Raw genomic sequence first — 16,935 nt, forward strand, 5'->3', positions numbered from 1 at the left:
CAAACTGCCTGTCGACGCTCAAACCCAATCGGACTCATTACGCTGTTTACAGCAGCAGTTTGTATTACCTGTCACATTCCCAAACACACACACACACACACACACACACACACACACACACACACACAGACACCTCTAGGAGTCCAGACTCGGTTAGGCGATGCCTCTCGGGGGAGGGCGTTCTGCTCAAACATCATTAAAACTAAATCCAGCATTAATCCAGCTGCAGCTTGTCACGCTGCTGGAGTTGTCCACTGTGAAGAGCCTGCTAATTCAGAGGGCACACAACTGTTCTGCAAAGAGCTCTGCGTTTTCCTGTAAGCGCTAATTCAACTTCAAATAGTGTACACAAGCGAGTATGGACAATACTTGAATTTTTAGGGTAGAAGTAATGTCAGACGTGCAAATACAATACTGATGATACAAAGTGAAAAAGAAGGATTTCTTTAGAGATATCTTGCTACGCGCCTCCACGGATTCCCTCCCCTTCTCTACAACACCTTTTGTTTTGCTTGCACTGAACCAGGCGAGGATGGAACAACGCTGCTGCTGTGTGTGATTTCACACAGCGAGCTGGGACTCCATGGGCAAAGTATACACAGCAACACCAACATCTACAATATCTAACACACCGAGTGTGTGTCCAGCAGTACTTTGTAAGGAAGGGATTAATGACCATTAATTATGTACTTTTTCTGTTAAATGTTTGCCCATCTTGTGCTCTGATTGGCTGGCGAGGCGCTCTCAAATGTTGAGCTGTCTCTCTGGGAGCTACAAACTGATCTGTGAGTGCCTCCGGCTTGAACCACTCGTCTTCCAAATGTTATGTTCACCTTTAACGCCTCAGCACAAATGTACAATTCAGTGCAATCACAGAGGTGCAACAAAACACCCCCACATCACACCTTCATCTTCATTATAGGGACGTGTTTCATGGTGCACCAGCTTTGTCTTGAAGCTGCAGTGAAAACAGGGCTTATCTTTGATGCAAAGTCATGCACAGTGCTGCCAGCACCAACACCGTTTCCTCGTTCTGGTCTCTGAACCAATGGGCATGTTGCTATTGCAGTGTGGTCAGATGTATCGATGCAGCAAAGTGATGAAGCCATCAATCAGCACAAACCTGGTCTCATGCATCCTGACTAAATGACACAATAATCAGACGAATCAATTGTTTCAATAACTGCGGGTATTTTAAAGGGTATTTTCCGCATTAATAATGTATTATTTAACAACCTGCATCAACAATAACATGGCCCTGCCTGATCAATGGTCTACAATCCATCCCTGTGCATCTCTCGGCCAATGTCACTCTCTCTTCCTCCTCAGTGAACTTGTCAACTTACATGACCTGTCCCCTCAGGAAGAGGGATTTGGTGCAGACACAGCTGCTTTAAAGGGAACGGAAGAAGGTTAAATCTGTTATCCCCCACAGCACACCTATGAATAATTAAGGATCAATTTAGAATCACTTTACATCGATTTACCATGCAGCCAGATTATGGACTCTTTAATTAAAAGTTACACAATGCACTTTAGAAGGTGCAAAGAGGTGCCCTGAATCGCTCCTGTTAGACTTGGAACTACGACAGCGGGCTAACATGGTGGGAATTAAAACTTTCAGAAGAGAAAAGCTTCATCAGGTGATGAAAAAGTGTTTTCTTGGATCCCCACAGTTACAGAACAACAACAAGGTATATTCTACAAAGCATGAGAGATCACACTCCACACAGAGACACACACACACACACACACACACACACACACATAATTGAACCCAGATATCCCTCTGAGCTCATCTCTTTCACCACGATACATCGTCTCTATTGGATGTTGTGTTCTGCTTTGATCATAGTGGGTTTAGGGGAACCGTCTGTCTCTACATGTTAACATTTATTGTGTGTGTGTGATCGTGGAGTGACATTTTTGTTTTTCTTGTAATAAAAGCACCGCCATGCATAACCACAAGGCCTTTAACTATACTTGCCCTGCTCATGTAATTGAACTGAACTCTGACTGTGGTCTTAGGACATTCCACAGAGACATTTTTTTTTTCTACAAACATTTTAGGGAAATTGGCGCTCATTAAAAAATAAATAAAAATAGAATGATACAGGTATGAAAGTGAGGATACACAGAAGCGGAAGATGAAAAGGATGTGAGGCGGGTACATCCCTTCATCAGAGTTAGTGGGAGGCTGGAGACGGTGCTGTGACGCGGAAGTCGCCGGCGGCGGTCTCAGTCCATTTGTCACACAGCTCCAGCCAGGCACCCATGAAAGCCATGACTCTTCCACCATTACCTCCAACTCCCTCCATTCTCACAGCTTTCATCCACCCTTTCTGTTGTCACCCTGGCTTTCTCTCCACTTCCTTTGTGATTACCCCCATTTTGTTCATTTTCTGACCTCACTCTTTTAGCGCCCCTCTTCCTATCACCCCACCTCTTTCCTCATCCCCCCCCCTTATGACTCCACACTTCTGATCCCCTGAATCATTTCATTCGTTCCATCCTTAAAGTTTGCCTATACTTCCAATGGTCTCCCAAACTCTTTTTGTTCTGCTCTCTTCTCTTGAATCTGATTCAGCCCGAGGAGAGACGAAAATCAATTCTCCCTCCGGTAACGGCTTCTTTCTGACTAAGGAGAAAGTGGAGGCAGTTAGCCTGGCTCTAAGTAAAAGCTGTCCATCCATCTCCCTTTGAGGTCTGATGACAAGGCTGCTCTGGAATCAGTGTAGCGCTGACTGTGACTGGAGCGAGATGAAGCATGAGGGAGAGGAAAAAGCCTTTGCAGTAGAGGAGAAAAGACTATGGCACATAAAAGATTGGATCTTTTTTAAGACCAGAACAAGCACAATTTCCTTTAAAATACTGACTTTAATCAGCCTGACCTTAGTCAGTCAGACAATACATCAAAATTCCAAAAGAATTGTGTGTTCTCATGAACAGTGCTGCATTCACGAACGTTTGGTTTACTTGTCCAGTTTTCAGACATATTTCTCTGGGATTTCTGCCACTGGCAACATCTGAGGTGCCTGAAATTTGGTTTCAAGCTCCCACAGGATGGAAAAATAACTTTGGTGAAAAGGGAAGAAGTAAACATAAAGGGGAGGGGGGGGCTACTTACTATTTATTCAAAGACTGAAAAACCATGAAAACCATTTTGTCCTGGCAGACTATCACCAACCTGCCAGAAACAATGGCCCAGTTTCTTCACTTTTTATTCCCTCAAATCCGGAACACATCAAACAAAATGCTATTGAGACTGGATATCACTCACAGCGGTGAGGAAGTGGGTATACAGTAATGTAATACGGGTTGAAACGTAGGTCACAAAAGTTTAGAACAAATATATCTACTTGTAACCCGGTTCACATAAATCTGTGAGATTTAAGTCGTTCTAAAACTTTCCCACTTTATGATTGTTTTGTTTGAATTTTTAGCCGCTAGAAGAGGCAGAGCTTTCTGACACGTTCGTTGAAAAGAGCAAAGATTAGGAAAAGTCATTAAAGCTAATATTAATTTATGTAAAAATCTGTTCTTCTCCATCTTATTAGTGTTTTTACAGCCCAGAGGTTGGGAGCCGCTGATCTGCATAACCACAATCGTTATTTAACAAAGCCGTTCTTTAGGCTTATGGACTGTTGAAAACATGTCCATGAATTCTGATTGTCACTGGAGGGGCTTTGAGGGCAAATCGAATTTGACATGCAGCTGCAGAAACCGAGTCCTTCCAGAAAGGAACTGAGCAAAAGGGAGAGTGAAAATTAGATTGCTGAATTTCCCCAAAGAGTGATATATAGATGGGAGGGGAGGCAATATCTCCCCTCCCATCTGCTGGATCAAGACCCAGACAGGTGGAATGGGTCCAATACGACGATATGAAATATTCAACAACCAGTCGACTTTGGTCTATTTTGACAATCCTGGTCCCTGAAGAGTTTTGTGTTTGGTGTGTGTTTGTGTGGCATGTGTTGCCAAGTACAGGGATGATTAGTGCATGTTTGTGTAGGTGAAGACACTAGACGACAAGCCCAGAGGAAGGAGCTCAGACATATAGACAGTTTGTCATAACGTTCTCATTGAAGCTGAGCATCTCTGTCTTCTTTGACTTTGGTACTGTGTTTGCATTACGGGAAGACAAGAATAAATGGATTCAGTGTTAAACAGGAACAGGAAACAATGCATCCACATCAGAGACAACGGAAGTGTCGCAGAAAAAAAAAAGAGGCATGATGAAAAGATGTCGCAGCAGCAGGTTCACCGCGACACCTGAGACAGAGCGCTGTCTGAGTGTCGGTGGCAGCCAGATGGATGGCGGCTCCCGCTCCTGCCGCTCTCATTCGCGCAGCGACAACAGCGCTCACCTCTGTCAGCCGAGTTCAGCTTGGGCATATGTTACGATGGGATCAGACGCATCAGCCAGCCCCAGCTTGCCTCCGAGATCAGGCGTTCCCTCACAGGCAAGACACAGGGAGCAGAAGAACGCGTCTCTGTCTGACATTGGTCCAAGTGGACAGGGGCACGCTTTCATCTCTGAGAGACTGAGATTCTATGTTTGATGTATTCTGCACTAATCTGAAAAGGAATATTTGGCTGAATCCGTATGCTGTTTTTGGAAAATAAAAGTGTGCGTTCTAGAGGAACACAGAATGAACATAAATCCTTGTTTTTGTTCTCGTATCCTGTATTGAAGAAGTTTGTTTGTCATGCAATCATGGATATGAACGAATGAATTACACGCTGGTGAATTATTTTAGAGGGGGTGAAGGAACTTTTCTTTATTTTTTAGAGGTGTTTTATGAACTCTTGAGAAATAGGATATGAGGCAGCGGGATCCACTGGAGGTGTTTTTCAACTAAACATTGCGGGTTGGGGTTGAGATACTCCTTCAATCTACAGTGCAGCCGGTGGAAAGCCGCTCGGCACCTTCAGTATCTGCAATTAGACCCTCTGAACCGCCAACCGGGCATCCGGGGCTAAGATATAACATGGATAAGAAGAATATCCGATAATAGTCCATGCAAAGCCTTCCATAATCACTAAGCAACAGTAATTAGGTTAATCTCTCACCCATTGATGTATTAATGATTATGGAGGTTGCATCTTAGATCACAAGGTTCCTGCACAACAGCGCGCGTCTGCTGAAATCCTTCCCTTATGGACGCGCCATTGCGCTGATTTTGACCTACTTTATGTCATCAGACAAATCTGACTTGTAGGAATGAAAAACAGCATAAACATAGCACGATCTATTTTAAATCTAATGAACTACACATGCTCTATAAGGAACTACACATGGGCTCAATGAAGACAAATAGCTGGCTAAGTCCAGCATGCATAGACTGATCAACAGCCATACGTTTCAGGGGCCATATCCCTCGAGGTTTGGATTTCAGAGGACCTGAAGTAAGAGCGCCCCATCAAACAGAGCGCCCATCTGAAACCGGATTATAGTTCTGATTATGCAATATTTATCTGTTCTTTTCTGAAGGAGCACGACACATGAACTCCGGGAACTTTCAGAGCCACATGATTAATTTGCATGCCTCAGAATTAGCGCTCAGATCAAAGAGAGGGGGGGGAGTCATGGGAGTATCCGAAACATCCATGTATCTAGAATAGAGATTTCATTTTTGGAGAGGAAGGAAAAAAAGAACGAAAAAAAACATCAAGGAGAACTCGAACTCGAGCTGAATATAATTAACCACATGTACTGTCGATACAACAAAATAGTGCGAGACCAAAGCAAAGATAGCATGCAAAGTCAGGAGAGAGTAAACGGCAAGGAGAACAAAGTTAGCCAAAGCAAACACTGGGACCCTCCGACCAGCGTCGGGTTCGATTTCAGCGGCTCCTCTTGGGAGAGGTGAGAGACGACAGAGCCCTGAAGGGAATTTGGGACTCGTCTGTTTTAAACCATGTAAACCAGGTTCCTCCTCACGTTCCCTAGACAAACACACACACACACACACACACACACACAAGCACTCTTACCGTCACAGTCGCCCAAGTGGGCCACGTTTCCTTGTTCGACATCTTGCTCGAACGGCAATCTGCAGAGGAGAGAGGACACAGCCATTTATCAGAAGACGCAGAGCCATAGCGGCGCACACAGCACAGATCCAATCAGACAGGGGGAAACGGTCTTGATGCTACAGAAGAGGACGAGTCACAAGGGAGAACAGTGCTCGGGGTTTCGTTTTGACATTAAAGAACAAGCCAGAATGTTCTGAATGTATCGCCATTATTATTCTTATCCCCCGCAGGTTCTTTAATCAACCTAATTAACCCACTAACTTCCGGGTCAACATGCTTGTCTTCATATTAGATGCTTGCGGTTTAAAACAAATGCCACAGCTTGCATTTCATTGTCAAACAACACATGACGTATTCTTGCGTGAGCTTGAACCAAGCAATTTCAATCGATATCCTGATGCCCATCTATCAAGCAGTAACTGTACAAAGCAGGATTCCATGACAGAAGAACAAAGTGTTTCTGGGGGCAGGACATGATTGCTGTGCAAAGTACAGTAATCGTGTAATGGAGACGATATTTTCTGGCGTCCCCTCTGATGTCCCGCGGCTGCTCTGCCTGAACTCTCCTGGGGTTTATTCGTTTTCCTGAAGAATAGATTTATTTAACTTCCCTCAATGTGGCTGCTATTAACTAAAAACTAAAAGCGCTGGAGGTCATTTTGACTTTGAATCAACAAGGAACCAAATCCAGCAATTGTGATGTTTGCCTAAAACAGATCTAGGACTAATTAAGCAATGGTGAAATAGAAGTTTCACTCGCGCCCCTTTAGATGATGCATTATGACTCGTTTAAATAGGGCCAAGCTGAGAAAATCTGTTTTAGTCATTCAGTCACTATTGAGACTGGTTCTCAAAAATATACCATAAAACCACCAAATCTGTTTTATGAGAAACACATTATACCCCCCCCCCCCCCCCCCCCCCAAAAAAAAGAAAAAATATTTAAAGTGAATGCTCAAGGAAATGTCATTCCTTCCTTCTGGAGAAACCGCGACGTATCTTATTTCTAAAATGTTATCCCAGTGCTTGAAAACTCTTTTCCCAATCGGGCGACACGGAAGTGGGGAAAACTCAAAGGACAATTACACATGATGAGGTGAGGAAACGCAGGAAATGAGAGCAGCAGAGAGACCAGGTGCTCACCAAGAAAAACACAACTGCTCTTAACCATGGCTCATACCAAGGAGCACAGCACTGAGCCACAAGGGTCAGTGTGTGTGTGCGTGTGTGTGCGTGCGTGTGCGTGTCTCATTGAATACAGAGTTCAATTACATTTTGATCCCTTACTGGAAATAACTGCGATTTAAATAAAACATGCCTGTGCAGCAGACCCACCGATCTAACTTGCAGCAAGGAAGCTAGTATATTTCTAGCAATATATTTCCAAATATCTCCAACTATTACGTCGATAGAATAACTTTTGGCAACATAAACAACAACAACACTGACAACAAGTACACAAGTACACGAGGGCCACATGGTTTAACAAAAGGTGAACCAGAAGACAAACTTCTTACATATACTGAGGAAAATTATTTCCTTATTAGCTAATATTTCTTAATTAACCAAAAGCTCAAGCAGCCGACATTTATGCTTTTAATGCCTGAAAATCTTAGTGACAAATGGCACCGAGCGCAGCGTGAAACTGCAGCGGTTGTCATCCTAATAAAGAAAAATGGGCCGTGTTCAGCCGACTGCCTCCCGGACTCTGAGCATTTACCTTGTATACATTAGCTTTGCGAGTGTGTGCATGCTTTTCTGTTTATTATGACTCTATGGTTGAAGACATGATGTTAAAAATGATGAAGGCCATTTGTTATTCGTGTTTGGCGATTAAGACTGTTTTGTCCAACACTGATTCCCAGTAGCGGGTATCCACTGGTAAGAAGACAAGTCACAGCAGTTCTCTGAACGTGGCTGATAAATGGTGCAATTAAATTAAAAGTATAGATAAGCAGTTTAAATTTTAGGTTTGTCATTAAATTGAATGTAAAATATTCTTTATCACCTTGTTAGAAATGCAGCTTAAAACACAAGCAGGGAACAAAAAAGAAAACAGATTACACACATTCTTCCTTCTCGGTGACACAACAACAATTACCTTTATTAGTAAAAAAAAACAACCTTATTTTCCATATGAAGTACCTAAACTTCCATCTAACACTATATCAGCACAGGTCTCCTCTGGCATCAGTTTGCATAGAGAGGATACATTAGTCTTCAAAGAGGAAATCCAGTGCAACTCAATGCAAAATCAATTGCCCAGTTGACCTTCCCTTGGTCAATCAATTCCGGAGCAACTCCGAGGCCTTTAATAGCAGGAGAAGGCAGTCTGAGGCGCTCCGTGTTTTCTGCCCGGGCAGCACTACACCTTTGTTTTGAAGCTCTAATTCAATAAACGTCCCGAGTAAAGAAAGATATGATTTCACCAGCTTGAGGCGGCCATGACCGGAGGCGAGCCGTCAGGACGCCGCTGTGATTCAGGAGCAAGGACAGGGAGGTCAGGCAAACAGGCCTTCTCTAAATTCACAACCTCCCAGACACCCAGACAGAGAAACACTCACTCAAACAAGCCCCTCCCTCAAAAAAAAGAAAAAGACAAGAGTACTGGGTACAAGAGCCGTTAATGTTACACAACAGAGAAACAAAGACACACACACACACACACACAACTTTCCACTTAGGCTGTGTTTTATGGCCACCACTCGATAACAAGGCAAGTGAAAGAACAGCAGCAGACGTCTTAAATCAATTTTTTGTGCACACAGAGAGCACACTGTATGTGACAAACGAAAGAGGGCACAGATGTTATTCAGATGTCCAAATAGAACCGAATGCTTCTATATCAGATAAATAATACACGGGACAAGTCGATGGGTGAGACGCTACGCATGTCTCCTGAGAAATGACCTCGAGAGAACTGGAAAAAGAGCAAAAAATAATTACAAAGAAACCAAAGAAGGTGAAAAACGCACTTCATGCCAAAAAAAGAATAAAGCAGACAGACATGGTGATAGAGGGTGGGCACTAAAACTTGTATGAACCAGTGTGTGTGCATTAGAGTGAGGGGCATGTGACTGGAGAACTGCCCTACCTGGTCCCAGGTCTGAGGAAAGAACAGGTACTTCCCCTGGTCCATCCACAGTAAGGGTCCCTGGAGGCAATGCAGTTCCTGCAGCGACACAAACAGCCGAGCAGCGTCTATTTCAGTCCTAATTCATCCAACTTAGTTTAGAAGTTATTTGATATTGATTATAATATAAAGAGATGCTCAATTTGAAGTGAAGCAGGAGCTGCAATTAGCTTATTTCCATTAGTAATTATTTTATATCATGCTGGGAGCTAAAAATCTCATTAGAACTGATGATCTTAATTCACCGAATGTATGAATGTCTGTGTTTAACATGAACATTTATCCATTTCTGACGTGACTATTAAGGCTCTTTCCCTCCTTCCCATTTATTTATGGTGTTTATTTCCAACTTGTCAAATAAAACATAGTTGATAATATCAACTTCACATTTTGTCATCTATGTTCTTAGTCAACATTTTTTTTTAATCTTAAAAGTGGTTTAATGCAGGTTTACGACAATGGAAAAAACAGTGGGACAAAATTTCAGAGGACGTTCTGGGAAAATTTTTATTAATTACTGTAGCTTCAAATTTGATCCCGATGATCACTTATACAAGTGTATTTATCTTTGCTGCACTAGCATCGTGAATAGAGATTAACGTGCGTACGTTGGCATTGGCGTCGAGTAGTCTAAGAGGGATTAGTTGTTGTCGATATGTCAAACCTCAGACGTGATGATGTATGGGGGGATTGCTCGGCGGTTAACTGCACAGCATGACTTTTTAATGATGGCTTCCCTGCATGAGGTTAAATCAGGATAAAAGGTTTATCAGCAACTGCAGACCCTTTACTGTCAAACGAGTCATTAAAGATTGATCTGAAAACCAGGACTCTAAACGACTCGGAAGTTTCCATCAGTGTCGATCCAGACTCACACCTGCAGTGAGGACGAGGATATTAAGAGTGTAGCTCATCGCTATCTTTAACCGGTGCTGTGGAAGCAGAGAGGACTGATAGCGGGATCTTTAAAGGCTCAAAGCAAAACCTGAGTTTGCTCACACCTTAGAAATCAGGTGTGCTCTGGATTACACGCTTGTATGACTCACCTGGTGCCTGATGTGCTGGTGTGTGTGTGTGTACTTGTTTGTGTGAAGTGTCATTAGTTTGAAATACCTCGCTTCACATCCAAAATAAGTTTGGGTTAACAATTCTTTATTGCAATTACCTGGATTTAAAAAATAATAATATACAGTATATATATATATATATATAAACACACGCACACACACACACACTACGGAAACAGGTACTAATACATTATTTTTAATGGCAACTACACTAACAGCCCCTTTATTAGATTTTCTCCCATTTTACAACCACATTTGAATTGCCTTTTGCCTCATTTAAATATTATAAAGCAGTTACCTGATTATCACTTTGTAGTATGGTCGATGTTGAAGGAAATTCAACAGAATAGCGACTCACAATGTTCTGGCTCAAGGACGCTTGGGAAGGCCAGGTGGGCTTTGAATGTTCGTGTAACTTCCTCTCACGCTGCCATATTATGTTCAGTACTTTGCACAGACTTACTTCATGCATCGGGAGTAGAGCTGGCATCGAGCCACCGGGACTCTGACCACACAGGAGGGGAAGGCAAGGAGCAGAGTGTGGCTCACCCGATCCAGAGTCAGCGACAACAGCTGCCTGGCCTGTGGAGAGTCTTCAGCACACCTGCAACACACACACACACACACACACATTACAAATAGGCAGGCATAACATAACAAGCAAAAATGCATTAGGCAGGTTGAATTACCAGACTGCACATTAAACCGGTTATACCCCTCTGACCAAACATTTGTCAGGACTAAAATGTGAAACACAACCAAAGGTAAACCTTTATATAAATAAAGGCAAAACGCCACCAGAGGCCAATCTGTGCAGCCAGATGTGTCAGTGTCAATCCGAATAATGCTCTGAGCCAATTGAAAAGGTTCGAGAGGTCGGGCAGCCATCAAAAAATAGCAGCCAGGAGCCTAATTGCTTCTAATCGGCACTTAAAGCTACAACAGCCGGAACCAACCTGTCTCTGTGCTGCGGATTTATACCTTTTTATGCACACGTGCACTCGTGCACCAGTGGTATCTCGATGGTTTACAGCAGACCCTGATTCATTATAAAGAATCTATCATTCTGATAAGGCCAGCTTGTGACTTGTTCCTCACAGACAATACCACAGAAAGCCAGGAGAAGAAAATCAGACAGAAAAGTGAGGACGATATAGATTCTATTAGTATTTCAGATCCATTATGGCAAACAGCCTAACCAGTGGTTTGATCTGTGCTGTGACTTTTAGCAGCCCTCCTTCCGTGCAGCCAGGATTTTATTATCAGGCACAAGAAATGGTTTTGTCTGTATGCTAGGTGAGGTTGGGGGGTGGCCCGGCCGGGAGCATGAAAAATAGATGTGGCACCGCTCAGTCTCCTGATTAGCTGAATGCCTGCTGTGATAGCTGGACTGTCACTGACCTCCCGGTGGGGCTCGCAGAATGAGCCCTGAAACACTGGGCCCAGTCCACAACAACTAGTTTAGAACACAGTCTTCTAATTTCATTTGCCATCAGTTTCCCTTATTTTTATAACAGGGAAGGAGGAAAAAATAAGTTGTGACACAAAATGGTAAAATTGGTGCACATTTGGCGAAGGGGATCAGGAAAGAAAGGAAGTGCATTAATAAAATAAAAAGTGAAACAATATTAAAAACATTGGATTCTGACTTGGGTTGAACCTGACTTGCAGAAATAAATATGTGTTTCCACTTTCCAGTTATTTGGCTCATGAATTGTATCCAAGGGCATAAGACATTAGAAAGTGATGTTCAAAAACATGTAGTAAAATATTTCTCATTGGCTTCACCAGCCAAACTGTTTGCACTGTGTGCCAGCCGCCACGTGGAACACCGTGTCTCAGCAAAGAACAAAGCTGTGATGAGAAATGACCCAGAGTTCATTACATAGCAATGGGATGCAGTGACATTTCAAAGCTGCTTGCTCCCTGCAAAAATGCTAATTACAGAGGTACAAGAAGTCCAATCGACTCCAATCTTTTGTGAAGCTCCAGATATTAAATATAATTTAGCTTCAGACTGAAGATAAGGGGCAATTTCGCCTGACATTTTGTCACTTTTGTTGAGATAAAGGACAATGTGATTTTTATCATCATTTCATTATTTTCGGATGCTCTTCCATTGTGCAGTTTGTCTCAACCTCATTAAAAGATCTTAGGATTTCCTGATAACAAAATCATCCTGCGCTCCTTTTCTTTTTGCCCTATTTCTATTGCCGACGCAGGGTTGGATCATCTCAGCACAAATTCGTGCATCTCTAAAGAATCACTGAGGTTTTTCTGCAGAATTCAGGATGCCATTTTTCAAGGACGTGTCATGATTTCGTCCCTTTTGGTAATGTGTTGCTCCACGGCTCCTTTGTGGTGCATACATTAGCCATAGATTACAATTAACTCTTTCCTTACCTCTGCTGCTGTATAAACCAGGAAATCTAACTATACAGATTTAAATGTAGAAGTAGTTCTGATATTTTTGGAACAATAACAAAGAAGAGCCAAAAAAAAGGGGGTTTAAACTGGACTTGTTTGACTTTTGAACTGACTTTTGAGTGCATTTCCAATAAAAGCCTATTTGTGCGGTTCAGCGTACAGAACAGCGTCATTTCTGCTGACGTCAATGTCTTACTTATCGGGATTGAATCCCTCCAGTTCCTCGAGGAAGATGTCGCTGCTGGTGACTGTGTTGTCCTGGTTGGGCATAATGAGGAACTTGAGAACGGTCCCTCTGCTCGACCCGAGGAACAGCACGGTCCGGTTCCTATAAGGCCCGGCTTCTGTATCCACCACAATTTTGTTCAGTTGGTATCTGTGCAAATGGACATCGAGCATCGCATTAATATACAGAACTACATGGCTCATCTGAGACTTTGCTTCTTGGGAGGCTAAAAGGAGGCAAAACTATTATTTGAATGCTTTACAGCTGATGGGTTTAGGTAGATAATAGAGACTCTTGTGAATTTAAGTCATTCTATGATTTTTGTTTTTTTTTCTCAAGTCACTTCAAAATGAAATCAATTCCGCAGAGAAGAAACTGCACATCTGATTTGCATAATAAACTAATTATGCCAGACATTCAGTCATTAATAATATCAGTCAAGTAAATGGGCACAACTTGAAACAACAGCTGAAGTGTTGCTGAACTGCACACAGTCCTGTGTGTCTGAGTCAACAGAAGAGAATACAAGCCATGTTGAGCCGGGTGTTTAATATTCTACGTGCATCTATCTCCATAACAGTCTGGTGGCTGCTCGTCAGCGGGATTCATACAGTAGACACCGGAGAAAGAGGAACGCATGCCTTTAAGTGAGACCTGACGCGCTGCAGCTGCTTGTCTGCCATCACAGTCCGACATCAAACCAGGACATCATCAACAGGAGTCCGCAGCCAGAGACAGACGTGTGTTCGTTTGCATGCATGCAGTACATCCCATGCATCTTTACAAACCTAGTCTCTGCCAGTAAAAGTCAGAATTTAAGGGGGTCAACTAAAATCGGATTCCTCAACTTGAGCAAGTTTAATTTAAGTTAAATTTGTAAACTCAGCAAATAAGTTTCCATCAAAACACAAAATGAACAAATTCCTCATCAGTTGCAACATCTTTCTTTTGTTATAGGAATAACGTATTAATCTTGTGTGAATCCAGACTCACCTGACCATGGTTCGGACAATCCAGGGTCTCTGCCCGAGAGTCGGGACGGTTTCATCCATTAGAGGATGTGTCTTGACAAAGTTGAGCATCTCATCAGGGAAGGAGTTAGAGGAGTTAAACCTGGAACCTTGAACGGCGCAGCCACCTGGCCTGAAGACAAAGAAAGTTCATGCGTGAGCAGCAGACAGCGGCATAATTGTATTTTATTTTTTACTTTTACTGAACAAAGTTTCTACAGGCTGCTACACCATATTCATATCTCTGTGTTCGTTTTACGGTAATCAAACGACAGCCTGAACACAGGTGCAGAAAAATGATTGGATCCACTTTTACCTTGGATTCGGGATGAGTTCATCTGGAACAGGAGTCCAAATGGACTCTGGTGATTTCTGCTCCTTGAACCTCCCATCAAACACCCCGGCCAGCTGCTCCATGTCAAAAGCACACACCGCTGAACCTGGGATGCTGTAGAGGCAGAGAGAGATTCAGACGCAGACTCAGATTAGAGAGATTGAACACTTTGATACAAAACAACTGCCAGTCCTGGACTTCACTCTCAACAGAGGTGCACTCAGAATAAGTCCACGAGAAAAGATAAGGCAGGTAATACTTAGGCTGAAAAATAGACAGTGAAACAGGAAGAAGCAATGCCAACATACAAAAAGCCTTTAAACGGCGGATTGTGAGCTTGAGGACGGGACTAGGCACCCAGCGAAGATGACAAATTGGATTTGGGATGTTCATATTTTGACGTTCATTGCCTGAACACAAAGGATATTGTTACTGAGATGGAAAGAGCAACGTGAAAAGAGAGAAGCCGTCGACTCCCTGGGTGAAGAATAGCAGCGGATGCTATACGCAGATTATCCCCATGAAATGCTGGCTGGAGTTCATGGGAAATAAAACGAAATAGGAAATGACTCACTGAATATTCTTCCATTCAAACAGGGGGGGGGGGGGATTCTCATAAACCGAACAACACATTCCTGTAAAACTCATGGTGCACCGAGGAGGATGTTTAACTACTCGTGAACCCCCCCAAGAGGGATCAGAACATCTGCTCCATGCAGTGCGGATGGACCGCACACAAAAACAAACACACACAGTCACAATCAGCAAACAGAGACACAACTAATCCATTCTCTTCTCGGAGCCTGATGCTGCTCCTGTGTGTTCTGGCCAAAGAAAACAGCGAGGAAAAGCGTGTCAAGATGAGATAATGAGAGGAGAAATGAGTTTTATACGAAACATCCCTCGCTTCCCTGAGACTCGCCTCTCAGCGGTGTGTGTGTGTGTTTGTGTGTGTCCTCGTAAATGACTTGTTGTGCACGCAGTGTGAGAGCGTGTGACTAAGTGCTAATACCTTGATGATTCAAGCAAATCGGGAAAAAACCTGCAACTGAGTCACCGGCAACCTGCTGCTGCATAAATCCCACACACGTACCATCCGGTTCTGCCTTTCTTTCCAACTATCCGTCTTGAAAAATAAAATGTCCGGCTGATGAGCTCTGTTTTTTTTTTGTCGTCATGATTCTGCAGAGGAGTTTCTGTTTGAGTGCCCTTTTGTAAACATTTTTTTTTTTGGGAGGGCAGTGGCAGAAGGTTGGCTGTTGCCTTCAGCGGGGAGCCGTGCTCTCCGGATGTGTCATTTGATCAGGTCCCCCATTCTCCTTCAGGACTTATCTATCCATTCACAGGTTGGGATGCGGTGCTGTAAAGCTGCAGGCGTTTCCTCCCTCTCAGGACCGCAGGCAGCAGATGTTATGTGTGACATGTCGCTGGTGCCATCTCGACTTCCATTCTTTACCCTATAACCCCTCCTGTCTTCCTTTCTCGCTGCAGGTCACCGAGTTTGCACCTTTATGTTTAGCAGAAGAAAGCCTAAAGGCCTCGAGTTGTGTTTTCACCCTCCCAGAATTATTCCCCTTCATTTGAAAAGGAATCTCTGTTGTTTTCACGCCCATTGCAGCCGCAATAATTCCGCACCGTCTCTGGTTTTCGTTCCAATTTGCCCACCCTGTCCGTCTGAAGCATTTGCCCTTCTTTCACTCGTTCCCCTCGATGGCGGCTGAGCGGCAGGCCGTCCAGACTAAATGCATAGGGTGTCCATTTGAGAGGGCTGCTGAATCTAAAACGCTTCCTCTCTGTTTAACAAGCACACTGACAGCTCGGAATAACGCAGTCCTCGGAGACGCTCGGTGGAGTAGGAGAAAGAGAAGAGGAGGAGAAGGTTGGAGTCAGTGGAAGTTTCATTCTTGCTTTTAATGAGGGTTTTATACTCACATTAAAACTTGACATTTTCTGCGTGAATAGGTATTAATCACAAATTAGGATCAAATATTTTCAAACTTTCATTTCATTTCTACCACTTAGTCTAGATAATGTGCAATTTAATATTGCACAATTTAAACAGATATTTTTCTGTGTTCTTTGATCAGTTTCATATTTTCTTTTCAAGCCTTTAGTTTTTGTAAATTTTAATGATTCGCCTATTGATTTTTCCACCACACTTTATATAGAGCCAAAATCATGCCACACAAATTTTCAAAGTTATATCCATTTTTTTATATCCATCAAATCAACAATCTTGATGTGTTTTGCCAAAGGGACATTCTGCTGACTGACCCCGCCGCGTGCTTTTCTTTACAACCAAAACCAAACATGGACTCCGGCTCCCAGGATGCACTAGATTTACTTCACTTTGCATGGGAGGTTTTTCGCTGCATTCCTCTGTGGCTCCATTACGCCTAATAAGGCTGTGTCAGTCTTCTCCTGCAGCAACAGGCAAACCCAGCTGCCAAAACAAAAGCCGAGAAGTCATCTAAACTGTTTGTTATCTGTCCTGCTCCTTCCACCGTGAGGATGGTGAGCATTCCTTATGTCCACGTATACCCATTTATTTAAGTTGCTAAATGAGGCAGCAATAATTTGCATTCTCCTTTTCTCTGCCATTGCTCTGCACGCCGTCTCAATCTCCTGTACATTCGGAGCACGAGTGCAGGAGGTGCTTAGGAGGAAATCCAAACTCCTCTTTCATCCAACTTTGAGAG

General features: G+C 43.2%; 1 protein-coding gene across 1 annotated transcript in view; it reads right to left on the reverse strand.

Annotated features, from left to right (window-relative positions):
• The window catches only part of sema6bb (sema domain, transmembrane domain (TM), and cytoplasmic domain, (semaphorin) 6Bb), a 94,282-nt gene that overhangs the window by 11,199 nt on the left and 66,148 nt on the right, over positions 1–16,935 (reverse strand). Inside the window, exons 11-16 of the mRNA XM_068743103.1 lie at positions 14,219–14,350; positions 13,886–14,035; positions 12,863–13,042; positions 10,703–10,843; positions 9,134–9,211; positions 5,998–6,056 (exon numbers count right to left, since the gene is read on the reverse strand). Coding sequence (XP_068599204.1) covers positions 5,998–6,056; positions 9,134–9,211; positions 10,703–10,843; positions 12,863–13,042; positions 13,886–14,035; positions 14,219–14,350 — 740 coding nt within the window. The remainder of the gene's footprint in view (positions 1–5,997; positions 6,057–9,133; positions 9,212–10,702; positions 10,844–12,862; positions 13,043–13,885; positions 14,036–14,218; positions 14,351–16,935) is intronic.

This window comes from Brachionichthys hirsutus, chromosome 9 (assembly GCF_040956055.1).
Source record: "Brachionichthys hirsutus isolate HB-005 chromosome 9, CSIRO-AGI_Bhir_v1, whole genome shotgun sequence".
NCBI lineage: Eukaryota > Metazoa > Chordata > Actinopteri > Lophiiformes > Brachionichthyidae > Brachionichthys > Brachionichthys hirsutus.